At 50.0% G+C, this 27,706-nt stretch overlaps 10 protein-coding genes across 10 annotated transcripts; 6 read left to right on the top strand and 4 right to left on the bottom strand.

Annotated features, from left to right (window-relative positions):
- Window positions 1-800: 800 nt before the first annotated feature.
- On the top strand, window positions 801-1,124 carry DEU56DRAFT_723183 (uncharacterized protein; the record flags this gene model as incomplete). The annotated part of the gene is made up of 1 exon (XM_041347760.1): window positions 801-1,124. The coding sequence occupies one exon, from the start codon at window positions 801-803 to the stop codon at window positions 1,122-1,124; it is 324 nt and encodes a 107-aa protein (XP_041215370.1).
- A 967-nt stretch (window positions 1,125-2,091) lies between these two features.
- Window positions 2,092-4,934, top strand: DEU56DRAFT_975962 (quinon protein alcohol dehydrogenase-like superfamily). Its single transcript, XM_041359590.1, has 6 exons — window positions 2,092-3,663; window positions 3,718-3,744; window positions 3,802-3,987; window positions 4,041-4,121; window positions 4,171-4,317; window positions 4,371-4,934. Exons 1-6 carry the CDS (start codon window positions 2,422-2,424, stop codon window positions 4,527-4,529), a joined length of 1,842 nt encoding a protein of 613 aa, XP_041215369.1. The 5' UTR covers window positions 2,092-2,421; the 3' UTR covers window positions 4,530-4,934.
- Window positions 4,935-5,316: 382 nt separating this feature from the next.
- DEU56DRAFT_937582 (uncharacterized protein) lies at window positions 5,317-8,822 on the top strand (the record flags this gene model as incomplete). Its single annotated transcript, XM_041358833.1, has 6 exons — window positions 5,317-5,575; window positions 5,631-6,137; window positions 6,195-6,281; window positions 6,334-6,375; window positions 6,425-7,422; window positions 7,473-8,822. 6 exons carry the CDS (start codon window positions 5,317-5,319, stop codon window positions 8,676-8,678), a joined length of 3,099 nt encoding a protein of 1,032 aa, XP_041215368.1. The 3' UTR covers window positions 8,679-8,822.
- A 144-nt stretch (window positions 8,823-8,966) lies between these two features.
- DEU56DRAFT_867822 (uncharacterized protein) lies at window positions 8,967-11,620 on the bottom strand (the record flags this gene model as incomplete). Its single annotated transcript, XM_041355451.1, has 7 exons — window positions 8,967-10,004; window positions 10,054-10,473; window positions 10,531-10,723; window positions 10,782-11,209; window positions 11,260-11,350; window positions 11,400-11,432; window positions 11,490-11,620. The coding sequence occupies 7 exons, from the start codon at window positions 11,618-11,620 to the stop codon at window positions 8,967-8,969; spliced, it is 2,334 nt and encodes a 777-aa protein (XP_041215367.1).
- Window positions 11,621-11,840: 220 nt separating this feature from the next.
- DEU56DRAFT_723430 (uncharacterized protein) lies at window positions 11,841-12,854 on the bottom strand (the record flags this gene model as incomplete). The annotated part of the gene is made up of 1 exon (XM_041347769.1): window positions 11,841-12,854. The coding sequence occupies one exon, from the start codon at window positions 12,852-12,854 to the stop codon at window positions 11,841-11,843; it is 1,014 nt and encodes a 337-aa protein (XP_041215366.1).
- Window positions 12,855-14,910: 2,056 nt separating this feature from the next.
- Window positions 14,911-15,895, bottom strand: DEU56DRAFT_766852 (uncharacterized protein). The gene is made up of 5 exons (XM_041351116.1): window positions 15,864-15,895; window positions 15,720-15,799; window positions 15,592-15,664; window positions 15,285-15,541; window positions 14,911-15,229 (listed from the first exon to the last, which is right to left on the bottom strand). The coding sequence occupies exons 1-5, from the start codon at window positions 15,866-15,868 to the stop codon at window positions 15,045-15,047; spliced, it is 600 nt and encodes a 199-aa protein (XP_041215365.1). The 5' UTR covers window positions 15,869-15,895; the 3' UTR covers window positions 14,911-15,044.
- Window positions 15,896-15,955: 60 nt separating this feature from the next.
- On the top strand, window positions 15,956-18,000 carry DEU56DRAFT_723712 (eukaryotic translation initiation factor 3 subunit D; the record flags this gene model as incomplete). The annotated part of the gene is made up of 6 exons (XM_041347785.1): window positions 15,956-16,447; window positions 16,500-16,615; window positions 16,668-16,800; window positions 16,849-17,561; window positions 17,655-17,847; window positions 17,902-18,000. The coding sequence occupies 6 exons, from the start codon at window positions 15,956-15,958 to the stop codon at window positions 17,998-18,000; spliced, it is 1,746 nt and encodes a 581-aa protein (XP_041215364.1).
- DEU56DRAFT_233491 (uncharacterized protein) lies at window positions 17,855-19,592 on the bottom strand. The gene is made up of 7 exons (XM_041345204.1): window positions 19,411-19,592; window positions 19,279-19,352; window positions 19,193-19,222; window positions 19,001-19,123; window positions 18,731-18,949; window positions 18,241-18,680; window positions 17,855-18,184 (listed from the first exon to the last, which is right to left on the bottom strand). The coding sequence occupies exons 1-7, from the start codon at window positions 19,439-19,441 to the stop codon at window positions 18,142-18,144; spliced, it is 960 nt and encodes a 319-aa protein (XP_041215363.1). The 5' UTR covers window positions 19,442-19,592; the 3' UTR covers window positions 17,855-18,141.
- Window positions 19,593-19,598: 6 nt separating this feature from the next.
- DEU56DRAFT_233540 (uncharacterized protein) lies at window positions 19,599-20,562 on the top strand. The gene is made up of 4 exons (XM_041345205.1): window positions 19,599-19,632; window positions 19,682-20,124; window positions 20,179-20,266; window positions 20,323-20,562. Exons 2-4 carry the CDS (start codon window positions 19,717-19,719, stop codon window positions 20,436-20,438), a joined length of 612 nt encoding a protein of 203 aa, XP_041215362.1. The 5' UTR covers window positions 19,599-19,632; window positions 19,682-19,716; the 3' UTR covers window positions 20,439-20,562.
- Window positions 20,563-23,192: 2,630 nt separating this feature from the next.
- On the top strand, window positions 23,193-24,449 carry DEU56DRAFT_906541 (uncharacterized protein; the record flags this gene model as incomplete). The annotated part of the gene is made up of 5 exons (XM_041356832.1): window positions 23,193-23,256; window positions 23,314-23,385; window positions 23,451-23,945; window positions 23,998-24,281; window positions 24,330-24,449. 5 exons carry the CDS (start codon window positions 23,193-23,195, stop codon window positions 24,447-24,449), a joined length of 1,035 nt encoding a protein of 344 aa, XP_041215361.1.
- Between the last annotated feature and the right edge of the window lie 3,257 nt (window positions 24,450-27,706).

Here is a 27,706-nt window from a genome sequence, read left to right as displayed (position 1 = left end):
CCGATGGCACTCGCATCGTGTCTGGTTCTTGGGATCACACTGTCTGGTTGTGGAATGCAGCGACGGGGCAGCCATTAGGCCAGCCCTTGCAAGGGCACACTGATTCAGTTTCATCAGTCTCGTTCTCCCCCAATGGCACTCACATCGTGTCTGGTTCTTGGGATCACACTGTCCGGCTGTGGGATGCAGCGACGGGACAGCTATTGGGTGAGCCCTTGCGAGGGCACACTCATTCGGTTTATTCAGTCTCGTTCTCCCCTGATGGCACTCGCATCGTGTCTGGTTCGGAGGATCACACTGTCTGGCTGTGGGATGCAGCGACGGGACAGCCATTGGGCAAGCCCTTGCGAGGGCACACTCGTTTGGTTTCGTCAGTCTCGTTCTCCCCTGATGGCACTCGCATCGTGTCTGGTTCTTGGGATGGTACCGTCCGGCTGTGGGATGCAGCGACGGGGCAGCCATTGGGCGAGCCCTTGCGAGGGCACATTCATTCGGTTTGGTCAGTCTCATTCTCCCACGATGGCACTCACATCGTGTCTGGTTCTTCGGATCGCACTGTCCGGCTGTGGGATGCAGCGACGGGGCAGCCATTGGGCGAGCCTTTGCGAGGGCACACTGATTGGGTCAAGTCAGTCTCGTTCTCCCCCGATGGCACTCGCATCGTGTCTGGTTCGGAGGATCACACTGTCCGGCTGTGGGATGCAGTGGCAGGGCAGCAATTCCAGGAGTACACTGAGACCAATTCCTCTGCATTATCTTTGGATAGCCATCGCACCACACCTTGCGCACACGAGACCGTCATGTCAACCAATACTTGTAACAATCCCGTCATTTGCTTCGCATCCAACTTGGAACATGCACTGCGCAACTCTGCTGAGCTACTCGAGAGCACCTCTCGTCATAGTTCTGAATCATATTACAATTCAAACTCTGTTTTGCTGGATGATGATGGATGGATGGCAGGACCCCATGGTCGGCTGCTTTTCTGGGTCCCTCCCGCTTCTCGACAACACTCATTCATTGCATATGCTCCTGGGACTGTACTGGTGATAACCAAAAGACAAGAGTTAGATTTGAGTCGCATGGCCCATGGACAACACTGGTCGAATTGCCGAGACACGTGAGTTCTGAGCCTTTACTGTCCGTCGTAGTTGCTAAATCATGCTTCTAGCCTCCTTAACGATGCTTAAATTGTTGCAATATAGAGTGTACAGTTTGGTTCCATGTCGATTCTACACCTGGTATCGAGCTTAGTTGTTCCAGTGATATGACCCGCCGAAAACCAGACTATAGATATGTGACTCCATTGAATACTACTACTGACTCATCAAAGCGCACACTGAGGACTATGAAACAAGCAATTCTATGGGAGGTTCCATGCCGGTCGCCCTTACACACTCAGATAGCAGAGATATGACCACTCCAGGTGACGTGCCGAGGTTGGCTTAACCTTCTTTCGTGAGAAGCATCGATGATCCTCCAACGACTCTCAATGAAATATTCAGTATCACATGCACGGGGACTGATTGACTCGTACTCACCTCTGACTCGAGTATCCGACAGCAGGGATCGTGAACGTGCACCAAAAACGTCTGTTACTCAAGGACCTAGATCTGGTGTGCTGTCGCCCGGCGTCACCCTGGATTCACCAAGTCTCTGCCAGAGTTCAAGCAAAGGACGTCACCTGGAGTAGTGACATCTCTGCTATTGCCGCGGTTGCAGAGTGAATAATAATGAGCGCTCACGCACATAGGTTTCCAAAATCTAGTGCGAGACACAAGCTCACCTTAGAGTACCGACGACGCGATGAAGCGAGATGGCGATGGGTTGCTAGTGCTCTCCCGTGCTCACCAAGATCCTTACAGATTCGTCCTGAACAGCATTTCTCATTGAATACAAGCAATATGATTTCTTTAGAATTATTGATACAGCGCTGACCTCCTCGCTATTCCTATACCGCTTGTCTCAAATCAAGTTCGACGGGTATTGGAAGTCCTCCAGGCCCACAAAGTTCTCCTTCATGCTTCTTGCAGAAACGAACCGGTAGAACATGCTGATGCTCCCAGCTTTGTCGTTCGTGCTACTTGCTCGTGCTCCTCCAAACGGTTGTTGACCCAACGGCGCACCAAAATGGGAATGACACGGTGGTGAGCCGGAGAGGGAGAGGCTGGTTTGAGAAAGACAGGGTAAAAAAAGCACATGCTGTGCCGTGCACAGGAAAGAGCTTTTATTTATGAGGAGGTGGCAGATGCGCCCACACGTCCATCATTATCAGACGATTCTAGTCACCTCTTGGTAACATGCTCCCCCCATCTGAACCTCCGTGCGGATGAACTGATGATTTGCGTTTGCAGGGAAAGTTCTGCAGCGCTTGAACGAGTTGGGCATCATTGACCACGTCGGGCCTATAGAACACTAGAGATGTCACCAGGGATCTTTCAAAATTCGAACTCAACCTCACTGGTGAAGACGTCGGCCATGACCTCCAGCTCGACGCAGCACGTTGGAGCAAAGAAAAATTTGATCCTAAAACCGGTCATGACCTTGGAGGGTCACGAACGAGTCAGAGTAAGAAGACAGCTTTCATTCATTTCCTACTTTCCAGACGGCAAGGGAATGATCAGTACATCATATGACAAGACTACTCGACGATGGGACCTGCAGGCGGGTAAGGAGATTGAGGAGGCGCGAGATGTGTGTGAGCAGAAAATATGGTCGGTGGCAATGTCCAGGGATGGTCAATGGGTTGTCAATTCAAGCTACACTCGTGATAGAAATCACAACTTTATCGGGGAGCTCAAAGCCCGCGATGTTGAGACGAGGATCACGAAAACATTTGAAGGCCACGTCGGTTTCATCATCAGCTTGGATGTCTCTGCGGACAACACGATGCTGGTGGGCGGGTCATGCGATGACGTGTGGATATGGAGTCTGAAAACTGGCGAACTCATGGCTGGTCCATTCCGATCCACAACTACAGGTAGTAGAAATGGCGCACATCCGTGGCTCGGCGTGGTTCGATTCTCGCAAGACTCGAAGAAGCTTGCAGTCTTGTCAAGCACAGGGAGGTGCCTTGAGGTGTGGGATGTCCAGACACAGAAATTGGATCTCAAAGTGGAGGAAAGCCGTTACGGGACAGTGACATCGACGCCAATATTCTGGACAACAAAAGACGAATCCATCGTAGCCGCATTTAGCTTCAAGGACAAGTACGAGGAGGCATGGGAATTGTCATCGGTATCGGAAGTGACATCGTTATCGGAAGCAGCATCGGTATCGGAAGTGGCATCGGCATTGGAACCGGAATTGGATAGGCTCTGGCCAGCTGATGCTCGCAAGCCAGTCGACCTCAACACGATCTACGAGTTCAACGCGTTGACACTGAAGATTGTCGGAGCTCCCTTCGAAGGGCACACCGACACCGTCACTGGTCTGGCACTTTCATTCGATTGTGCTCTCCTTGCTAGCGCTTCTCGGGACCGCACCTTTAAACTCTGGGCCTTCAAGTCCCGCCAGCTCCTCGCCTCATTTGACGACCATTATACCGACCTTCTGATCTTCTCACCCAACTCACACCAACTGGCTTACACCAACTGGGGTGACACCAAGATATATATATATGACCCTCCACGTATCTGCCCTGTACAAGGGGTGCAGCCTAATGTATGCACTCCCCTTCATACATCTATCTGTCCGTGTGCTAACGTTCTCCTGCAGACCACGAAACATTCTGATCTACTTAATGTATGTATTCCTATACTTTTGCATATCTATACCACTTTATTGATACCATTACTGCAGTCCGATGCTACACGTCGTGCCGTACGCCGTAACCCAGCGACATTTCCCATCCCCCACACACTAAGGCCTCCGCCTACGATATACCCAGAACAACGTCCCTTCCTTCGTTACCTCCGCAAACTCCTTTCTTCTCGCACGAATGCAGGTCCTCCTGTTGGGAACGATGAGCCCCGTCATCCTCTAGATGCATGTCCTTTTTACCTGTCCCCTTCGCAGTTGACTCAATGATCCTCTTTCAGTTTCCTGCCACATCGCCCCTGCCCTCCCTACCCGCGCATGCCACGACTCAGACGCGTTCACACATAAATCCCCGCGAGAACGTGAGCATGCTCTCTGATAATATATAACATCCACTCATATCTTGTTCAGTATCGACCCACATTAGTACCGCCTACCACCTTGTCCCTTGCCCCCGCCTCCCAGGCCCGCCTACACCACCTATTCACATGGTGGCCCGTTCGTATAGGTCATGCTCCACCACCTACGGTTGATGTTCCTCTCGCGTGGGGTGAATTGGTATGCTCAGTTGATTTTTCTCACTGTACCTGAGGTCTCATGTTGATTTCCAGCGCCACGCCGCAGCAGGCGCTCCCCCCAAGGAGGATGATATGAGACGTGATGAAGACGTTCCTTCTCTTCCTACGCCGGACCCCAATTCACAACCACTCACAACGGAACAAACTAACACCAGTGAGCACGGAAGTGGCCGCTGGTGTGGCTGCTTCTAAACAGTGGTATTTTTTGGTATTTTGAGTTCCGAGTGTTGTCGCTCGTCGCATGCGTTATCCTATCGACATCGACTTTTTGCAGATTTTTTTGATATGTGGCTACTACATTGTATAAAGTGACATGCAACCTAACTAGTAGTTATTGCGAGTGCTTAAACCTACTTGCAGCTCTAGTCTCTTTCCCCTTAAGTATCATTCAGACGGTTAGGACGACGGACGAGAGTAGAACTGTTGCCGAAGCTTGCAGAAGGAATTGAATTCCAGCACATTCAACAGTGGGAACGCTGGTACTTTGACTTGAGAATTCACAATCATCGTTATAGCATCAGTTTATATGTGAAGACGGGAGAGTCAGCATCAATTACCAATTATTTGAGGCTATGCCGGTGCTGGTTATGCAGTCGCTAAACACCAGCTGCGCAAGATCAGCTGCGGTTTCGAATCCAATTACATGCTCCGGATACACAGTTTATGCGACCTGAGGAAAGACCATGGGGCCAAGGCCGCCAAGTTCAGATCGCCATAGTATTGAGGAACGCGTAAGCGCGTGTACAAGTTGACATCGGGTAGAATGCTGATAGGGTCTGTCGGTCGGCCACTGCGTCCTACTGCAAATCGACGACGGTTTAATCGTTACATGAGCGGACGGCCTTGGTCGTCCGCTGCTACGAGAGCCTGTGTTCGACAAACGGAGATGAATTCCGTGTTGGTGGCGTGGTAAATGGTGGGAAGTCTGTGCACCTGGACTGGAGTCAGGCAGCACTTCCCGTGCTCATCGTACTCCACGATGACCACAATCTTTTCTGCGTCGTGTTGTTCGGTCTGGAGGGCTTTGATTTTTCTGTCTTTTTCCGTATCTCTCCCTTCGACGTTCGCGCAGCCCGCGACACTTCCATTCTATGACTGTTTCACGGGAAGTGCATCACAGAAGCTTTCGGTTGACACGGTGTACTCGCAAATAATCAATGGACAGACGCTAAATATCACAATTTTGGGGAATGCCTCCCAGCAGATCGTCGCGTCTTCTGCTAACAGCACCAGCCTCTGTACGCATTCTTTCTCATGTTATTTAACTGCGCGTCTCATGCTCTTCCATCCAAGCTACCCTCTTCACGGAAGCTACGACACTTACCATGAATACCTTCAGTAATAACTCTGCTCTATGTGACTCATTACGCCCACCCTCTCCCCTACAACCTCTCGTCGGCACAAATACCACATATTGTCCCATCCCTGCGGGGCTATTCGCACTTTCTGCATCCATACCATTCAATACCAAGAATTCCTTGACAACTATGGACACGGAACTCCGGGCTGTCGACCCGTCTGGAAATGAGATATTATGCCTTAGCGTCGCAACCACACCACTTCATCCAGGACCGCTCAGTTCGCCGTATGGTAATGCCCACATCATATTCTGGGCGACTGTTGGTCTTGCCGCAACTTATTGGCTCATCGTTGGTCTTGCTCGGATCGTATCTGCTTGGGGCCGAGGATTTAGCAGACCTGGCCCAGGCATCTGGCACCGGTTTGAGAGTACCGGTTTCATTCTTGCTAGCGCCATTAGCGGTGAGCGCTTTTCAACATCACCTGCACTGATGAGATTTTGTAAGTAATTTTACATGTTCTGTTCGTATCTTTGCGGTTCTTATGCTGGCCCATCAGGCTCCCCATCGTTGCGTGATATCATCTTTCACACGCAGTGGTGTGCAGCCCTAGCTATGGTTGCTGTCCAGTGGCCACCCTTCATTTGTGAGTAGCAATTGAGAATTTGATTTACACCGCACGTGCTCATGTATTTCAGATCCCCTACTTTCGCAAACTGCCTGGGCGTCGCTGACGTATAGTAGGTTTAGATTTGGAACAATGCTTTGCAAATGCCTAATGCCTTGTAGACATCACACTGAACGGAAACTCCATGCACTGGAACCCGCTGAATGTCCAACCGTATAACCCACCATCAGACTTTGCCGATCAGTTGTCCGATCCGTCTTCCGTTATCTACATTAACCAGTCGATTCCGAACACGATTTTCCTACTTCCGCCGAACACTACAACTGGGATGCAATCCTTTGCGTGGAGTGTTGGAGTGCAACCTCAAGATCTCTTTGCGATCTGCTTAGCCTTGTTCTTGGCCATCATAGCTGGGACAATCTTGCTCAGTCTGTTCCTTTGGGTGGTAGATTGGATATTTTCACGACGGCCGTCAGGCAACCTACCGACTTCTGCTGCGCTCACAAACGCAGCGAGCAAGGGTCAAACTCGGCGGCTTTCGGCGGGCAGTAAGGATATGCTCGACACGAGTGGAGATGAGAGCAGATCATCAACCGGATTTGGTCACAACTATACCTTCCTCAGGAGACGGCTGTTTCGACCGGAAGTCAGCTCCTTTCACTCTAGCGTGCTCATAGGAAACCTTGTGCGCGTTCTCGTCCTTTTTCATTTACCCGTCACCATATTCTCGTGCTACGAATTTTCAACAGGAAGCTCAGCGTCTTCATTAGCCCTTGGCGCCCTATCATTCGCTCTCTTCTCCGTGATCGCGCCTTCTCTTCTGCTCCTGCGGCTAGCCCGGACATCGACAACCAAATTATACGACGAAACACGTACTCTTCTTGCGTTAGGTCCACTCTACAATCACTACCGCCAGGACTCGCAGCTTTTCTCAGGCTTGCTTTTCCTGTCTAACCTCGTCCTCGGGGTGACTATAGGATGCGGACAGCACAGTGGAACAGCACAAGCGATTATAATTTTAGTGGCGGAAGTTGTTAGCGCTTTGGTCACGAGCGTATGGTTACCGTGGGGTGCAGGAGCTGGCATGGGCCTCATCAGCTTCTTATTTTGCGTTGCACGCATTGTGGTTGCTGTGCTGCTAGTGATTTTGACGCCAACGGTAAGCCCACCTGTCGCCGTACAGTCCATTGCTAAGAGCTCGTCGTCCAGATTTCAATTGGCGCAGGCGCAGGCGGTTGGGTAGCCTATGGCATACTGATCGTCCTTTGCCTTGTCTATCTTGCCTTGTTCTTGATTCTTGTTATCAAGGTCATTGAAGCAGTTTTGCGCATTCTTGGTCAGGTCGGCTTTGATCACTCTAGACGGCCAATCGATAGCGGATTGATTGGCGTGCTTTCCCTTCTCGGATGTTGCGGGCCACGGAGAGGTGGTCGCGAACGAAGGCACTACAAAGCTACGGAGGTACATTCACCCGTCACTCGAGACTCTTTCGCTGCACATGATTCATCTTCCTATGCACCACCCAACGCGTCTTTTGCACAGAAAGGCAAAGGTTCCAGCTCCTCTCATCATTCCGGTGGGCCCCCACCATCAGTATTGCGACCTGAGCATGCCCTGCAGCCATACAGAGAAGACAGCGATGACGACGCAGAAAGTGGTTATATCATGGGCGCGTGGCAGCCGTTCCCAGGACCAGGTCCCCGCAGTTCATACGACCGCACATCCACCAGCACACCTCCCCAAAACGCCAATTCAGGTTTCTCTCGCGTCGGTGGCGGTCGTGCCCACTATGACTCACCGTACGCGATTGCCGGCGAGACTACGGGAAGCTCGACCTTCACGTTTCCTAGCATGGAGCGCAAAGGCAGTGGGCCGGCGTCTGGTGGGACTCCAACGAAGGCGATCTTTGACACTGAAGAATTGCCTACTCCAACTGCTTCCATGGCGAATGTTGCGCGCCTTCCTGCACTTACGAGTTCTGGACTGCCTGCTGGAGCAATGCTGCCACACATGCGCACGAAGAGTCAGACAGCAGTTATTATCGGAGATGTGGCTGCATTGAATGCAACGCCCGCAAATGCCCTTCCGCAGGAGGAGCATCCGTCGATGGCGACCAAGACGAATAGCGGGGAATCGAGCACCAGTGATCCTGATCAGCCCAAGAAGAGACATTGGTACAACATTCGAAGGAATCGCAGACATAGCGAAGGGGACCGGTTGGACAGTGGGCCGAGTGAGGTGGAGCCTGAAGGTAGTTCATCCCCGAAGGATCCTGGAAAGTCGTTCGTCGTTATTCGGGCGCGGAAACCTCAGTCATCGCAACCCGATACTCACCCACAAATTCACAGAGTTAGGTACTCAATGGACGAAACTGGAGGAGGACCTTCCTCGCAAGCGAAATCTCGGAAGCCATGAAATGATATAATGTGCATATGCACCTTTTTACGCTCTCCTCTTACCTTGTCCTGCTTTGCATCTATGACGTACCACCTCGGGATTCTTACAGTAGGCAACATCTCTTGCATGTGTAATATTTACTGCACTCGTGTCTGAACTCTTGCTCCGCACTTTGTTTTGTGTTACTGGTACATAAGGTTACAGTACTGGATTTGATACATGCATGCCTGACACGAGATAAATTAAGTAGTCATGATTAGATGGAATTAAGATGTCCATGGAAGCATCCAAGGTCAGTGTCGTTGTTCAGTTATCCACCGGACTAGTGCCGGTGTTGGTGTCACCTCCCAACCAAAAGATTCGCCAGTCCTGCCATTCCTTCCGCCACCACCCATACACGCCCTCCTCTGCCTTCACACGCGATAAGATTTCCTCGGTCCCAGTGCTCTCAAATGAGCTGGCAGACATGGCAGAATTCATTCTCTCCATCTGAGGTGGGCCAATGTAACGATGCCAACGTCCTCCAACCGTGAGGAAACCAGTCTCGCCAAGTGGGTTCTGCGCATAGGGAGGCTCAGGCAGTGCCTTGCCTTTACCCTTGTAACTGCCCGAAAGATATGATAGGGGCACTTCGTGAACATCAACGCCTTCATCACCCATCCCAATCAGTTGTAATGAAGGTTCGGGAGAAGGTTCTTGTGAATTACTCGGCGCCGGCAAGTGTGCTCGTGCGGTCACGCTTGTAGGCGGAAACTCCCAGGTTACAGTGTACAAAGGAGGCGTAGTGTGAATAGATGCGGGAAGGGGGGCAGCAACGACGTGCGTAATTTTGCCGCGAGTGAGGATGAAAACGCTGCTGTAGGAAGCACCAAGGTGGGGAATATGTATAGGTGGAATGTCAGCTTTTGAAGGTAGAACCCAAGCGCCCTTGTGTTCTTTTCCAGCCGCGAAATCGATAGAAGCACGAGACCGACGACTTGGAAGAGATCCTCCAGCGTTCAGTGTCACGCTGGATCCACTCCCGCCCGTGGGGGAAAGGTTGATGATGCTCCCTCCGCTCTCGAACATGTCTACTTCCGTGACCGCTGAATCAGCTATTCGTATGATTCCAGCTCTTTTATCGAACACCACAAAAATTGCTATTTGGGCTTCATATGAAATGTTCGCAGGTGCAACTGGGGATGTTCGGGAGTTGTACATGGCGAACGAAGTGGATGCGTCTGCGGAAGCTCCACGGTTATGGCCAGCCGTTCGAAGAGACCCGATAGATGGTGATCGAAAGATGTCTTGCACGGATTGCTGGACAAAGATAAGAGAGCGTGGCTGCGATGGCGTGTAAAATTCCTGCAAAGATTCTTGTAGTCAAACTAAGCATCAGAAGATCGATACACACCTTCACAAAATGAAAAGCCCTCTCCCCTCTCGGAGTCTCGTATAAAAATATGTTAGTCTTAGTCGCCACAGCAAGCAATGCACGGCGGGTGGAGCCCGTGTGGCCTTCGTGCCAGAGGGCATAAGAAGTCACACTGGAATTCGACATTCTGGAACCAGCTGACGAGAGTGACGTAAAATCAGTAGCCCAGCGCAATGGTAAATCGTCGACGACATCCCAAGATGAATCTTTCCTTGTTGGTGTCGACGGGCGCTTTGTATTCGATGTTGGAAGGAAACTCGTCCGTCGCATACGAGAGGGGGGCTCGGTGATGAGATTTCGTAAGCCCTTCGTAATGCTACTTGCTGGTCTGTGCCTCTTCACTGGTGTCTCTTGGGGATGCCAGTCTGCTAACTTGCGCAAATCAATCGGCTGCGCGCCCTGGCCAGCGAAGTAAATATTTGGATAACGCGAGGGAGGACTAAATAAGAATCTCACTTGTTGCGCGATGGCCCACTTTGCCAGGCTAGTCAGGCTTGCAAGTTTATACATTCTGAGGGAGCGCGGGGATTCTTGATGCGAGCCAGAAGATGGAGAATCCTCGAGCTCAGGGCCTACCAAAGCAAGCACAACCCCTTGCGGGGCCCTCTCGCCGGCATCTTCGTACTCCAAAATCGACAACTGGTAAACACTGCAATATACCAGACGTTAATAGTCGGTGAGGGTAATATGAATAAGCATTTACTAACGCCTCTCCTGTCCACATTACTCTGGCCTGTGCGTCCGCGGGTCCTTTTTGAATGATACCAGTCACCCCATCAGGACTTGTTTCATCAGCCCACTTTGCAGGGAACATGTTAAGGACTGACAGCCCAACATCGGTGCCTATGAGCAGGAGACGGTCATGTTGGAGAGGAAGAATACATCTGATAGGAGCAGTTGAGTGTGGTAAAAAACGGGAACCAAAATGATAGATTGAAAGATGGGTTGGGGACAGATGTTCCTCTGGTATGTGCAGAGAAGGCTCCAGCGATGGTTCAGGAGTTGTACTTTCATCAGGGAGTACCTCAGTGGGAGGTGCAGGAGCAGGAAGATCTGGATTTATTCTTAAGCGCGGTGGCCTGGGGGTTGAACTACGACTCGTATGTTCCGGGATAGAGTTGGCTTCATTTTCCACCTGTGCGGTCCATGAGTCGACAATAACATCGCGAGGCAGTGCACACATACACCAAGTTGTGATGACTCGTTCTCACTCCACCCTCTAGCTCGCCTGCGCTCGATTTCCTCGACAGTGACGTCTGCATAACGCTCCGCAGCTCTGCATTCCGATCAAAAGCAAGCATATTAATCAGCGCTAGCGCGCTCACCTCTTTTCTATCCATCCTCTCCAGCGGCCAAAGCTACCATCAGTGAATATGTCAGATTGTGTTGATCGGCACGTTCTCCTGTCTGCGTACCGTGAATTTGGGCCGCTTTGGGAGGCAACGTCGTTATAAGTTGGAAGGTCCCCAGAACCCTGTTCATCTTGCTCAGCTCCCTGAGTATACGTCTCAAAACTCTCAATAGTGCCTCCTGGCGACGTCGACATTTCTGTTACGAAATCAGCGCCCAGCAGATACACGATTGCAAAGGGCGCAGCTGAGTTTGTTTGGCAGTGGCTGTCCCAGACTCCCAATGCAGGAAAGGAGACTAGCACTCTTAAGCAGTGCAAGCCAAAACCAACGACACTGCTAGCATACAGATACGCGTACAAGTACTTTATCATTGAACCGAATGTCAGTGTATTGTATTGGGCAAGGAAAGTCATTTCAGGAAAACGCCAGTCCCGTGAAGGTCGCTACAGCGCCCACTAGTGCTCCGCCAGCGGCAACACCAAAATTCCCCTTTGCTTTCCGCCCTTTCTCCTCTTCCTCTGTGAGACGCTTTTCGAGGAATTCCGCTGCATCTCCCTCCTTAGCCAGTATGACCCATCGGTGCTCTCGTGAGCTCCCATTCGGCAAAACTCGGACGCTGAAACCCAGTTTCTCTGCATCATATTGTACGGCCCTGAGATCGATCAGGGGGACAGAGAATAACATGGCAGGTGCAGCTCCTGATGATTGCGCGAGATTATCGAGGAATAATGACCTCTCGTCGGCGCTCATCGTTCGCGCCAGATGATTTGGCTTCCTTTCGGCATCTGAATCAAGGAAGACGGTGTTGTTCATGTCCACAAAGTCACTTGTGGGCTGGTTAGAAAGTGGTATTGTGGAAGCTAGGCTCGGAGTCGGGGTCCGCAGCGTGCATGGCATACGACGTGACAGTCTGGTGCCCGAACTAGCGTGATTGGTTGCGTATGGCTCTTTGTCCGCTTTGGAGCTGAGTTCTGGAGTGTCTTCCGGAGGAGATTCGGGACTAGTCAAAGTCCGTTTCCATTGCATTATTGCTCCCTGACCATCACTACCATCACCATCGTCATCGGACGCATTACTCATCATTCCTGGTTGGAGAAGCCTCTCTACGATTTCCGAAGATGTAGTGGAGAGTGAAGCGAGACTTCCCGCTGGAAGAAGAGCGAACCGGACAGAGAGTCGGCGTTTGAGGTTCTTGGATTGGGTGGGCGTTTCAGTGGGAAGGGGAGAACGCTCGTCATTTGGATTTACGATGTGCAAGGATGACAGTTCGTCCGCAATATCTTCCGTGGCACCACTAGTCTGATCTGACGCAGTGGGCTCAACATAAGGACAGCCGGAGCGGGGATGTCCCTGCCTGGGTCGGTGGCATGTCTTGCAGTGGGGAGTGCGGCGCGGAGACGCACCTGGGGTCGAAAGATCTGTTGTCATTCCAACACTAGAGCGAGGTTTGGCTCTAGATGGCGTCGATAGCGAATTTGGGTTGGCAGAGCGTGTAATAGCCATCATTCCGCCAGCCAGAGAAAATTGTTGTTACAAGCGGGGGAGTCGATTAAATATTGTGGACTTGAGAGCTTCTGTTGCGAGTGAAGAGCGAAGTTTTTAACCCTCTTTCATGAATCTCTCCTGCAAAAGAACCTTCGGAGTTGAACGTTGAACAATACAATTAAAGTGGCTGTAAAGACAATAGACTTTGTTTAGGGCATGAAAAATATTTGGACATCCTCACTGGTGTCCAAGACGACTTGATCTGCTCACAAAATGCGCGATTGGTTTGTCCTCCTGGACATGAACTGAGCGTGAAGTGCTAAAGTCACTGAGGACGATGGTTGGTGGCATATCCGAAGTCACGTGTGCAATGAAAAGTCAATTAATCAATGATAGATTAGTGGAACTTCCTGATGGCCGTGGCCTCGTGGAGATGTCATTCAGAGTCCAATCGTCACTGATGCCATCAGTGTTTTGGACTTAGAGCTGTTTCATGAAACACCTGGAACACTTCGAAAATCTGGAGCGGGGCTTAGTTTCCTGTGAGTGTCTATGCTGAATCCTGATGATCACAAACTTTGCCCTTGGCCCCTTGTTATGCACTCATTGGACACTCTATTAGACTATATATAGGGCGGCGTTGCAATGAGCATCGCGCTCTTGTTCCGGTTTGGAGGCCTCAGGCCCGGTTCACGAGGGCGATCAAGTCGCGGACTCCGAGTCGCGCAACATGTATGTCTCCCTCGCGCACCAGCCTAAAAATGATGTCCCAGGGTGTGTGCATACCAACCAACGGGTTTCGGGTGAGGACCATGGATGGTGACACCGGTGATATCCAGCTTCGTTTTACAATCACACGCTCCCGCACTGAATCCTTGGGACGGCGGGCCACGGTAGTAGACAGGAACTCCTATCTGGAGCGACATATATTCTGACTTGCGAAAGGAAGTTTCCACTGTCGGGAATTATCACCTCACCACAATCAATACTTTGGATGCCAACTTGAACGGTCATGGCGCAAACCTTGGGTTAGTTTGTTGATGCCTGCGAGCCCTTTTATCAAGCAAAGTAAACCATGAATTTTGCGTTAATCGTGTCGCTGACATGGAACTAACTTGACTGTGATAGGAGCAGCTGTCTATCTACTCTGAAAGAGTATCTCTGTCACGATGCCGCACCGTGTAGCTATTCTCCTGTTTGGCATCAAGGCTATATGGTTTAATGATGAATGAAGCAGTGGCCTCGAGCCGGTCACACTCTGCCTCAGCACAACGCACCATCTATGACTCCCTGGTCTGTAATAAATCCTTTCAAGGTCATCCACGGAGGTCTAAGGTGCCCTCGGACACGGAGAGTCTACACATATTTTTGCTTCAAGGTCTCACCAGGGACAATCTCCAAACCTCCCAATCCCAAATTGACACTCCCTTGTTTCAGGTGCCAGGGAATTTAGCGAGCACTGGCATCACCTCTCTCACGTTTCGTGGATGCCTCAATGACAGGACGTCCAGTTGATAATCCACGCATATCACAAGAATAAATACTATCGCCTTCATAAGACGTCCCAAGATGGTTCACCAGTTCCAAACATATCCCTGTTTCTTCGTGCGTATTCTCTAATCAAATTTCTCTTCGGTCATATTCTCTCACCAACTGGCTATTCTCAGGTCATGAATGTGGTGCGCCTAAAACTCCCCAGGTACAGGTTTGCGAAGAAATCTTCTGCAACCGAAACCCGAATTAAGTCCTTTAAGCGATCACGCGCAAAAGACCGACAGAGCATGCGGTTAGCCGTGGTTCTTCTCGCTCTGTTACGGGTATCAGCGCCCTCACCTGACAGCAAGACAGGTGTCAGTCGCTTACAGGCCAGATTTAAAGAGCAAGAGCCTGTAGAACACTAACACACCGCGGAGCCATGCAATTTTCTCTCGGTCAGAACTTGAGTGTCACTCGACCAATCCATTCGGTTCTTGCCGCGGTCGTCTTCGTAAGATTTGACACACTGCCGAAAAAGATACCTTCCGTGTTCTAAACACCCGAAGTCTCGCATGCCATACATTATATGCAGAGTCTAGCGTTGTTGAGATATGGTCATTGAGAAAACAAACAAACACTTCTGATTACTCATTCTTGTCATCTCCTGCCATCGTCACCACGCCGCTTCTTGGATGTTTTGGATTTCTTCGATTTTTTGGATTTTTTGGATTTCTTTAGGGCTTTTTCTTCTTTCCTTTGTGCCAAGATGTAGTCCCGCATTGGGTCTTCAGGATCGATGGAAATAACCGAAGACGCATCTGAATCCGATGCTTGACCTCCATCTGTGACGGCAACACGCGTTGAAGTCTATCCACAACATAGAGGGGGGCTACTCACCCATGACCATCTCTGGCCTGGCATTCAAACTCTGTTCTTCGGGTTCCTCCCATTCTCCATCTTCGCCTTTCACCTTTGGCTGTTTATAGTTCTTTACATGGTCCACACGCAGCGTCTTGCCCAGCACGTTGGCACCATTGAGATTATCGACGGCCAATACCGTGGACCTTTGATCTTCATACATGAGGAAGGCAAATCCCCTGGTCTTCCCAGTGGTTTTGTCCCGAGGGAGATTGACATCCATGACTTCCCCATACCTTTCCAAGCGGTTCAACGACATTCAAATGGCCCAAAGTAATTGACGCACTGGGAAAATATTGTGATCACATCACCTTCAGTCAGGTCAAAGTTCAGACCGCCGATGAATACATACGCAGAATCTAGTATATTGCGAGTCATGCGCGCCTCAGAGCAACACAGTGAGCCGCGACTCACCCTTGTACTCATCATGCCATGAACCTGAAATCCCGAGTTCGAGTTCACGTTCGTTGATCTTATTTATTTCGCGAACGACGCTATCAGAATTCAATAATTAGATGGAATAGACTTGTAGAGGAACGATCATAGATTCATACCCACTTCATGACTGTAGAGATGAAGGCAAGATTCCCACGCCCTCCTGAACTCAAAATTTCAGTAGCTCATCTTGTTTGCCATCAACGCAGACCACAATGGCTTCCTTCACTTTACCGCCAATTCATGACAATCCTGATGGAGGATGGGGCCCGTCGTCTTCTAACATTCCTGAACAGTTCAAGTTCAAGGACATCCCATATGCGCCATACTCAAAATCTGATAAACTTGGCCGTTTCGCTGATTGGAATGATACCACAGGCGATACTCGCCAGACTGCTGTAGGACTTCCCTCGACGAGGGATGCCCGCGGTCCAGGTCGCTCAAGAAGAGACGGTGCTCAGGCATTTGGCAGTGGGACTGCCAGTGCTTTTGCTTACTTCCACGTGGAAGACGAATCCAGCTTCTCTCTGGTGGATAATAAAGCTGCTCCTCCTCGCAGGGGCGGGTTTACCCGCGGAAGGGCTACTGGTCGTGGTGGCATGTCCTTTAATAATCGGGGGGTTGCCCAACGAGGTGGCCGTGGTGGTTTCAATAACCGAGGGGGTGCACAACGTGGGGGTCGGAAAGGATGGAGAGATTGGGAAAAGGTTTACCGCGTGTCCTATTCACTGCTGGCTCAGCTTATGTTTTATGGGTCAGACAAACCGCACTCGCGAATCGTCTGTTGCAATCAGTCCACAATGGACCATGTTGGAGGAGATCGAATTCCATCGGCTTGCCAAGCTCAAGCTTGAAGTTGACGAGCCAGAAGACATGTGAGTGTTCATGGTTCTTCAGCCACCATACCGTATTGAAGATGACTACTAGTGACACTTACGGCCGCGTTTTCGCGTATGATAAATCATACGATCGAATTACAACGAAGACCGAACGCCCGTTACAACTCGTGGACCGCATCAAGTACAACACTACAACTTCTGATGACCCCGTCATCCAGCAGGTATGTTCTGTTGTCTTTGCACCTTATGATGCATAATCTCGCATATAGTTGGTCTCGAAAAATGTTGCTAATGTCTACACGACGGATGCTATCCTGTCGGTCCTCATGTGCGCGCCTCGATCAGTCAACCCTTGGGATATTGTCATCCTCCGTGAGGGTAATAACCTGTACTTCGATAAACGTGACGGTGGTCCATTTGACACTGTTACGGTCAACGAGAACGCTTCGGACCCTCCGCAAGACCCTGCACCCCCAAACCCAAACAACCCGGCCGAGAAGACAGCGGTTCCAGAGCTGCCATCCATTAATGCGGCCACGTCACTTTCGTTGGAGGCGACTTACATCAATCAAAACTTTGGATTCCAATCTGTTCAGGAAAATATCACGGCGGATTTTGCCCACCCTAACCCATTCTATGGGCCAGAAGAGACTGAGCCTTTGGCGTCTTGTGGATACCGCTACCGTGTTTTCGACCTTGGTATCACGGAGGACGAAGATGTGAAGATCTGCATCCGCACTGAAGTGGATGCTTATGTTCCCGGACCAGGAAATCCACAAGAGGGCCACGGATTGGTCACCATTCGCGCGTTGAACGAATTTGACCCCCGTGCACAGGGAGCAGGCGGTGCTCCTGACTGGCGGTCTAAATTGGATTCGCAGCGTGGCGCTGTAGTTGCTACAGAAATGAAAAATAATAGTTGCAAGCTCGCCAAGTGGACTGTGCAGAGTGTACTGGCGGGAGCTGAGCTAATGAAAATAGGGTAAGCTCTGTTTCCTGTTTGAACTTTCAAGCTCTTTGCTCTCTTTGGGTTTAACAATTCCTGGCGGCTTATTTTTTTGACCTGCGTTCACAGTTATATCTCGCGTGGAAACCCTAAAGACAACACGAGACACGTCATTCTAAGCACGGCTTCCATGCGTCCAACAGACTTTGCCGCTCAGCTGAATGTCTCTCTTGCCAATGGCTGGGGTATCGTCAGAACGATCACCGATTTGTGTATGAAAATGCCTGAGGGCAAGTACGTCCTTATCAAGGATCCCAATAAGGTAATGTCATACCATAGGGCTCCATTCGCTTCATTGCTCATCCATATGTTTTAGTCGGTGATCCGTCTTTACGCTGTGCCTATGACTGCTTTCACTACCGAGGACGAGGATGGTGAGGGGTATGAAGGGGATGAACCTGAGTCCGCGGCCTGAAGGTGTCCCTTTCCTACCGAGCTATGTATCTTAGTATGCAAAAAGATATGTGTATTCCCAGAATACGTGAGACACCGTTCCGATGGGAAAACTTCTGCAAAGGGATGTATAAGGATGTCCAAAATGAAAGCAGCATTATCATCAGGACGTCAAGAGCAATTCAACTGCACTCTCGATGTTTGGACTACAGGTTACATGTCAGAGCCCAACACTATCTCATGAAATAATAGGAAAGCTAACCTCCTCTGCAATGCCCCGACGATAACAGCTCGTTGCACATTTGGGAACATGGTTGTCAACTGAGTAATCTCAGCATCACTCGGGACACGGACCCCTGGCGTGCCTTGCTCGTTCCTCCCTGTGAGCTCGTTAACCCATTCCCGCACGACGGAGCCTCCAGTTTCTTCTGTGCCTGCCGAAGGACGCGCAGTGGTGATTACTTCTTCATTTCCGATTTCAGGGTTCGGCGTCGGATGGGTTGTTTCGGGACGAGCACGGGTAGACCGTCGTGGTGCACGAGTAGAGCCTATCAATGGAAGCAGGAAGCGCGTACTAAAGCGAATTATAGACGGCGACAATCGCCAACTTTTAATATTGACAAGTTCTGAGCGATATATGAAACCAGTGAGCAGTCCGACAACCGCTGGGGCAAATGAACCTGGAAGGTGCCCTAAAGCGAGCTGGATATTCGATATCAGTAGTAGAACGTGGACCGAATTCCTAGCATTACCTGAGAAGCAAGTATGTACATGAATGCTTTATTGCTCCCAGCAATTCCGAATATTCGAAAATGGTACGCTGGGGGAATCAGCCTATACCATTGATAAAGAATGCTGAAGATTAGCGCGGATGGACCAGATGGGATCTGGTTGATTCCCATATTGTGGAATAATATGAGAGTAAGAAACTCTAATATCGTCGCGAGCAGAACGGAGGCCACGGTAAATGACTTTGCTACGGGTTAGTACGACAAAATCAGAACGGATACGTTGCTACACACCGCGAATTTAACACTTCCAAATTGACGTTCCACATGCACACCGACGCCATATAGCAAAATTTCGGCAACGAGGAGATCGCTTGAATTCGAAAAGGCAGTCTGATGAAGTAGGAGGCGCCAGTACTGTAAAGAAGAAGTATGTCTAGTTCAGATTCAGTTTTTTGAAGCATGAATGGACTTGTACTCGGATACCTGATGGTTGCGTGACACGTGAGGCACGAGCTGCAATAATATAGCTAGCTAAGCTGAGAATCTGCTTTACAGTTCAAGACTCGAACCTGAAGGTGTAAGTAGTGCTTGACGTCGAAAATGCCACCAATGATGGATGTCAATGCGCTACCCATCATGAGACCTGCAGCATACGCAAGGGTAAGTGAACTGGTTAATAGAGTGAAGCAGCCTCATTAGACCTTTAGTGACAGGAGCATGCTCGAACGACATGATAACGCTTAGGACTCGAGAGCAAAGCACTGGCGCTGATTGAGCAATGAGGTGGTTTGCAACGCCTTGCAGTGTGCACGCACGTTTGGAGGATGCGGTGGCTGTGCACCGCTAGTCAACTTTCCCCATGATGCCATCATACAGTACCGTAACTTTCTACTACTACTTTATTCCAGACAACTTGAACTCAAGTAAGTACCGGCGTGGCTTAACTACTCACTAATTCTTGAATGTCCACAGTCACACTGTCTGGCACGAATCATCGAACATCGGCAATGCCTGAATTTTGTTATCACGCGAACCATGTTGCATGTATAACCCGTATATTCAAGTTGATACCTTGGGCCACTAGGGTGCACATGTCAAGGACACGAAACACCATTTCACGAATGCGTACGGGCTTCTGCAGCGCACCCACAGGGCTCTACCGCCTCTGCTTGTGTCATCAGATTGTTATTGTCAACTTGGAGCTTCATATTCTTTATCGATCCCCCGCGCCATATGGTCATTTTCCCTGGATGCTTTGGCAGTGGAGCAGCTGCCAAGCTACTAAATTCTTGACTTCCAAGCTCCACAGCTCAGCCCGTAGGGACGCCCCCGAACAACCTACCGCCGCATTAAAAGCTCAGGTGATGACAATTAACTTATTACGCAGATCCCGAACCGGCACGGAGTCCGCAGAAGTCTTTGTCTTCATTTTGATTTGCCATACAACGTATTGACGGGCTTATGGACAGATAACAGCACCGCTAGTGACGACAGAGGGTCGCGACTGCATTCTCGTTGTCCAGTGTTATGGAACACCGACAATTACTTCCCATAGGGGTAAGAATTACAAACTGGATCGATAAGAGCATTAACCTCTAGGCACTGTCAAGTAGGTTCATGCGTCTTGTGTGCGTGTGACCTAGGCCATTTAAACGGCGCACGGGTACACATTTTGCAGCACCAGTCCATTCAGTCGATCAGCAGGACATGGCAAGATGCAAGGATCTAGATTCTAAGGATTCCGCGGAATTGAGTGCCAATTATGGATCAACTGTCAACTTTCACAGCCTAAACATTCACAAATACGCCCAATTGTCGCGGGCTTGGTGAAACGTTATGAGGGTGTTTATGTTGGGCTTCTTTGCAACCCTGCGAGTTCTCCGCCAAGAATTCTTCTTACACCGCCGGCCGAAGTCGCCGCCAACAGTCATGGTAATTACCAGTCTCTGAGTCTCTTAAGCTTAATGGCGCTCAATTAAGGCTCACAGGTGCTTACAGTTCGCTTGTTGTCCTGGGGCAGGGAGCTAGTAGCATGGCGGCTGTCTTTAAGCGCGGACTTGTCGTAGTCAGCGACGTGGAGAGGCTTATCAATCGCAAGAAACCCGGCGGCGGGTGTTGCCTACATGTAGGTGCCCAGATAATTGCGCAGACGCTTGCCGTCATCGCCAACTAACTTAACTGAAAAGGGTACCCATTTTTCGCATGGAGGTTTTCTTGCAGGTACGCGTATCCGAGATAGTCTCTCATGGACACGGCGTTTTTCATCCCAAAGGTTACGTCCCCGCGAAACTCCATTATTGTCGGGAATTGAGGTGAATGAACATTGACAGGTACCACAGGGGTATTTTGGGGTAAACAAAAGTCGCGGTCTGAATTTTTAATACTCTATCTGCAGCTGAACGCAATTTTTCCGCGACTTTCCCTGGCAGCGGCTAATTTGGGTACTTCCCTCGTCTTCGCTCCCGCCGGGTTCTCGCCATCCAGCAGGCTCCGCACAATGCCGATCACTATGAGAGAGCGCCGTTCGGGGTCGCCGCACCGCTAGGTACGCTACACTTCCCTCGTATAGGGTTATGTCCCAGGACAACCTATGAGCGGCCCGGGATATGTCAAGGAGCTCTAGTTAGTGCCATGACATTTCCAATTTTCTTTCACAAGACAAGTTGTCTCCTAGTCACCGGTAGGTTAGTTGTACATGATACACATGCCACTTGGAAACAGGTCATTTGTCTGCAAGGGGCCTTGTCAGAGCATGTGCATGTGCATAGGGGCCCGGATCTAGATGTGTGACAAATTGAGTTGCGCGTAACTCGTGGTCAAACGCAGACGGGCTCATTTGACATCGATGCGGAACTTCGATCTTACTTGGAGAGTATTGTGTCGTCGTCCTCATCTGAAACGCGAAACGAAGCGGCCACAACAAGTTTGGCTACTTTTCCAGCAGATTTCACAACTATATCACACTTGGCGGCTTGCCATGGTGCTAGTGGGTCCACCTAGACTAGACTCATGACCATTAATCCGAGACAAGCCGACAGATCAGTCTACATACGCCCAACTATTGGACGGAGTGCTGGAGGCAGTACAGAATTTCGTACAGGGCCACCATGCTTAGTACAAAAAAACAAGGCATGGCAATTATTAGAAGACTAACATAGATGAGGGGCGAACCCCAGCTTAGACATCCCCGACAAACTCTAATTTGACGGCGACTTGCAAAATTCAATAGCACGGACGGATTTAGCAGGGAATTCACCACGGTGACATCGCAGTCGACCGATGTAGACCAGTGGTGAATTATCTGGGACTAAGTGCGGAGCCTGCTCGTGGAGAACCCATCAGATATGTGATCATATCGAGGGACATTATCAACTTTTCTTCACATTGAACACAGCATTGTCGTCAGTTTCATCGCAGTGTACAGCATCCCGCCACCGTAGTAACTTCACTACCCGGGATGGCCAGAGAGTGCAAATTCTCAAAGCAGGAACGCAGTCCTAAGGCGCGTCACTACGACGCATCCCATCTGCAGATATGATTAGAACACTTATCGGTAACTCGCAGACTATTCGGGAACTGATGGTGTGTTTATTTTTACTGGATTGTTAACTTCAACACTTCACTGTATCCGCCGTGGTGGCGTCGCAGGAACCCGGCAGCGGAACATTCAGTCCGTGGCTGAATGGTTTGTATTTCATAGATATGCGCAGCCGCACTTTCCGCGCTGTCGCCGAAGCGGGTGCATTGCGGTTGTGCCTGTTTGAACCCTCTGTAAGACAGATGAGGTCAGTGAGCGTCTGAGCCTTTGGAAGCGTCGAAACATTAGAAGGGAATAATGACATCGGCTTACCTTCGACATCGCACAGCTAACAGAGTTGCTGTAAGCATTATTCTTTTAATAACATCGTCGGTGTCGTCACACGGTCTTTGAAATTGCGGTGCTGGCTATCCTGAGTGTTTCATCATGTGAAAGCGTTTGGACCCACGACGAGGGGAAAGTCAATGGCACAGTTGAACATGTGTTAATTTTAGTGAAGTTCTGGTGAAAGGACTTCGCCACAATTATCACATGTTCAATCTGGACAGGGGAGACTAGTTTGATCCCATGGTACAGGATCCTGGGTGTAACTTGTCAGTCAAAGTCTGCGTGGTAAACTTCCACTAGAGTGACCAGTTTGGTACATTAGTTAGCGCCGTGCCTCCATTATTTCGTGACCTTATTACTTACAGAAGTTGCGATCCTGAAAGCTGCTGTGAACGTTGACGTTGATTTATTTGAATGTCGAGAGTTCCCTTGACTGACGCCTTGACCGTCAAAAGATAAACGATTTTCATCATTAACAACTTACTTTCATCATGATTACATAACCGAGATTCGCGGAGTTTGAAATACACGTCGTTGTTTGTCAACCTCTAGCTCGAGCTCAGCACACCCTGAGCTCGAACCAACGACTGGTAATTGACGATACTGAACGTAAAGACCATGAACAATGCGAGCGTCCAAAATTTGGAGGAAGCTGTCACGATAGCGTCGGAATTCATAATGAGTGAGCCTACTTCACACTCCATAGGATTCAGCAAGCTAAGGAGGCTCAATTAATTAGCCCTTGATAACTTACCTAGCGAAGTACAATTTCTTCTGCAAGAGCTTCGCTCGAAAGAGACCGACTCTCAAGGTATGTGACTATAATACCACAGACTCGGGCGAGATATGCATATTCATATTCATTTATAATTTCAGAGATCCAAAATGATCTAGCCAAAGAGGCTCACAAATATATGCGACATTCCCTACGATCAGACGGCGCGGACCTCACCTCGAAAGAGAAAGATAAAATAACAACACCACCAACTGAGAAACTGAAGGACGCTCAAGAGAAACTCTCGGCGCTTTCAGACGAGAAAATTGCCATAGCCTCTCGTATCGTCGATCTACTGTCCAGGAAGCGGGCCCGGTTAGAATATGACCTGGGCCGTGTCCTCGTTCTACAAGGGGAAACGGATCCAGCAGCTGTTTTCGCTGGCGCTGCGACTTCGACTCCAGTCTCTGTATCAGGGCTTGGTAGTGGTACTGCCGGCTATGTACTTGGAGGACGCAATCCGGTCGCTCAAATCAATGAAAGCCTACGAAATGCGTTCGCTGGCGGTACCGCCATCCCTCTGGCAAGTGGCTCAGGAAGCATGTCTGCTGTCGGGGGCCGTGCTTCTGTTACTGGGGAGGACAATGCATTCAAAAGTGAGTTTGCAGGCTTATGCCATTAATTTTGGTGCTAAACGTCAGATTCAAGAACGGAGATTAATGACGGCGCAAGGCTCTATTAAGTTGCCATCACCCGCGCCATCTGCCTATGCCCCTTCTACTCGGGGCCGCCGGAGAAGACGAGGAGCTTCATCCGAGGCTGAGGACTTCGATTATGACTATGGAGAGGAAACTCAAGGTGCAGAAGAAGCAGAAGAAGGTGAAGGTGAAGAGGGCGAAGATGGTGAAGATAAGGAACTGTACTGCTTCTGCCAGAAGCTGAGTTACGGAGAAATGATCGCGTGTGACAACCCAGATTGCCCTTATCAATGGGTAAGCCTATGCTTCATATTTGGCAGCGATTATCTGACACGTTCGCAGTTTCACCTCCCTTGTGTCAACCTCAAGCAACCACTCCCTGAGAGTTGGTTCTGTGATGAGTGCATTAGAAAGATGGGTCCTCCCGCGTCTGGTCCTGGCCGGAAAGGCCGGAAGAAATAGGCCCTATTCTACCCTCACATTCCCCTTCGTATCGCCTTGGCTGTGGCCTTGGGCAAAGGAGTTTCAGGGGAACTTAAAATCATCGTGATGGAAGATGAGGTGTCGGGCAGGTGCTGGTAGAACGGAGTTGCCATATGCTTTGGGACAGCGGACAACTGGGCTATCTGCAACAGCGTTTCCATCGCTCCTGTTGCATTGATGAGTGGCTTATAGGAAGACTTGCATTACACTCTTGCTGTATTGCACGGGTCTATAGGTGATCGATGATCGATGACATGTCCTCTGTTTCCCAGAATCGGCCACCCTACAGCCGCTACCTTTACGGGAAGAGCACCCTTTCTTTGGCGACTAGACCGGGGGTTCCTATGCTGCACTCCTCCTGATCATGATATCTGGCTTTCCCTTACTATGCGGCTGTCTCTGGCAACGTTCGGTGGCAGTGGAGTACAGGATAGGGTCCTAGATTCGATCACGTAGATCAAGAGTAGGCTCGCGACACGGGCTGTCCGAAAAAAATACAATGTAAATCAAATCACTAATCCTGAAGCAGGGCGTCTACTGTGTGAGCATTCGTCCATAATCGAGTTATTTTCCCCTCGCCGTGATCCCCATTGGAACCCAATCCGTACGTTCGCTTGTTTTTTCTTACTTGGTCGTTGGTTGCTTGGTCTTTTCCACTTTTGCAGCATACTGGTACCTGCGATAGCCACTGTATCTTTGGAGCTGTCTTGGTTACGTTATATGGGGGGAAAACGTGTGTCCAGGAGTACACGATTCGCGTGTACACACGCCAGGCGCTCGACTGCTCAGTGGGAATTCTCCTGTATCGATAAGCGATGCCAGCCCATATGAATTTCCCGCGTTTTAACATCTGTTTCTCCCAAGTCTCGCCAAGTGGAGTTCCAGACCAAGCTTCTTGGAATACCAAGTATACGGTGCCGCCGGCGTACCCGTTATGCAAGGGCACAATAAATGTATTCTTTTTCAGATGAAGTTCATGGTTTCCCTCGATCGACGACGTCTAGAATGGCATCCCGTTGAAATCATGTCAATGTGGCGTAGTGTTCCTCTCAACACGGATGTGCGAGTGCAGCAACATGCGACTCGTAACCACCCATACAATTCCCGTTCGCGATTCAAAGTTTGTTTCCAACTTTACTCAAATAGCTAATAACTGACCATAGGGGATACAGGTAACCTGGCATGTATGTCATGGGATGACTTTGTTGTCCGTTCAACGAGCCACGCCTCATCTCGACAACGTGTCATGATTGCAGTGGCGCTTTGCCTTGCAGGCACCGACAATCCAAATTGTGGCGCAAAAATATTTTCGACTTGCCGTTCTTGGTGACTCTTCCCTCCATGCAAGCTCCGTTCTTTTCGAATTGACAGGAAGAAGGGAGCTGCATCTCTTGTTTCTGCAATGTCACTGTCAGCCTTCTTTCTCGGCCTCCGCGTGCTACATACTGGCTCAGCTGGGTTGACTTGCTGTACCTTGCCTTCTTTGATCTAGTCTCCTTGTTCTGCCAGGAAGAATAGACTCGAGTATTCCTTCTTTGTGTCTTTCAGCCAAGAGAGCTGCCATTGGTTTACAATGGAAGACCGGAGCTTGAGGAGGAGCTCTTACATACATACTTTAAGGAATGGAAGTCCAAGCGCTGAAACTCATTCTCGTATACTAGCAAATTGATGTTACCGGGAACGTGCACCAGACAAAACCCTCAGTCTCTCCGCCCACTCTTGACCCACAGAATGTCACCAATTAGAGCTCCTGCCGCAATAGTTACAATACAATTTGCATGCCATAACGGGACCATAATTATAGAGCACACCCTGGTTGCGATGACCCGATGCTGCAAAGGGCCGTGAGTTAGATAGGTACAATTCACGATGCCGTGATATTGCCCAAGTCTCTTCCATGTCTATCTGTCTCCCGCTCCATGGAATCACAACAATTCATTGACACTAGTTCGGTGATACGGTAACTGTGAGAATTGAAATGAAGTTATTGACTAACACTCGCTGGCATCCATTCTCTGTAAAGGTACTTTTGTCCTGTAAAACTCCGAACCTCCGGTAACGGAAACCTCGGGCAGAAACATGCCAAGAATGGAGCGATAATCAATCGTTTCTTTTCTTGTTAATGAAAACAAAAAAAAGACGTAGGGTCGAAGAACCGACAGCTGGTTGAGGACGATGGGGCTCGAGTAACGCACGCACGCACGCTAAATTACTTGGTTGGCTTAATACAGAAGAGGGTTAATGTACACGCGACTTGCCATATCCTCTCTACCTTCTTTGTTTCGAGTGGAAATGTCCATTGTCCAATGGGTGGCCTGATTACGGCATGGCGGCATGTCCGACTGTCCGACCCTTCCCCAACGTAACTTTCTTGCTGACACGACCGTCCCCGGCGGTGATCTCGTGTACGTAGCACGTCAAAGCTGCACCACAGGGGACAGCTGGGGGGGGATAGACAATAGTCGGAAAGAAGTCTTCGTGGCGTTTAGAATGGCTGTCCAGGGTCCGGGGTAGACGGTCCGAGCAGTGGCGTTAGGAACGACTTCGTCCAAAGTCCACCACCACCACGCGCATTTTGAAAAGAGACAAACCTGTATTAGACGGGCGAGCTGAGTTCAACCATTTGCATCCGCACAGTCCCGAAAGTCCAGTTTCAGTCGCAAGGCAGAAAATAAACGAAATCACCTCCACTTAAGACCGTGCACAAGTGGACTCACGGCATCCCTGCGCCCTGTTGCCAATACGTACAGATTGCCCGCACAGTGCGTGCCTCCGGTGATTTCAAAGTTCGCCGTAGGAATCTTCGTTTGAAAGGAAATAGAGCTAGAAAGAGGCGAACCTGCCTAGAAAACTTGTGGTTCGCGGGTGAAAGATGTGAATGATACGGGGTTTACCGGTGCAAGGAAGAAGCCAGCGTGCGTGCGTGCGTCGCGGGCTGCCGAAGACACCGATGGGCTAACTTCGATGGAGTACTATGTTTACAATATGAGCGGAACCGCGTAATTGAAATCCTAGGAAGAAGCCTTTTGGGCAAGCACGCTAGCAAAAGTGCTGGTGTTGATAAGAATTTTGAATGCCGGAGTGCATCCGCTACGTCAACATGACGGTTGGGTTGTGTCAAGGTTATGAATAGAAAGGGGTGGTAAGGTCACACCAGCCTGAGTGCCGCGGCGACCTCATGATGCCCTGGCGCTCTCCCCCCCTCCCTCTTCCAATAGCTAGCGATAGGAGGTTGG

This window comes from Suillus clintonianus, assembly GCF_016758775.1.
Source record: "Suillus clintonianus strain FC179 chromosome Unknown DEU56scaffold_2, whole genome shotgun sequence".
NCBI classification, from domain to species: domain Eukaryota; kingdom Fungi; phylum Basidiomycota; class Agaricomycetes; order Boletales; family Suillaceae; genus Suillus; species Suillus clintonianus.
The sequence above is the reverse complement of the archived record's forward strand: the minus strand, read 5'-3'. Positions and strand labels throughout refer to the sequence as shown.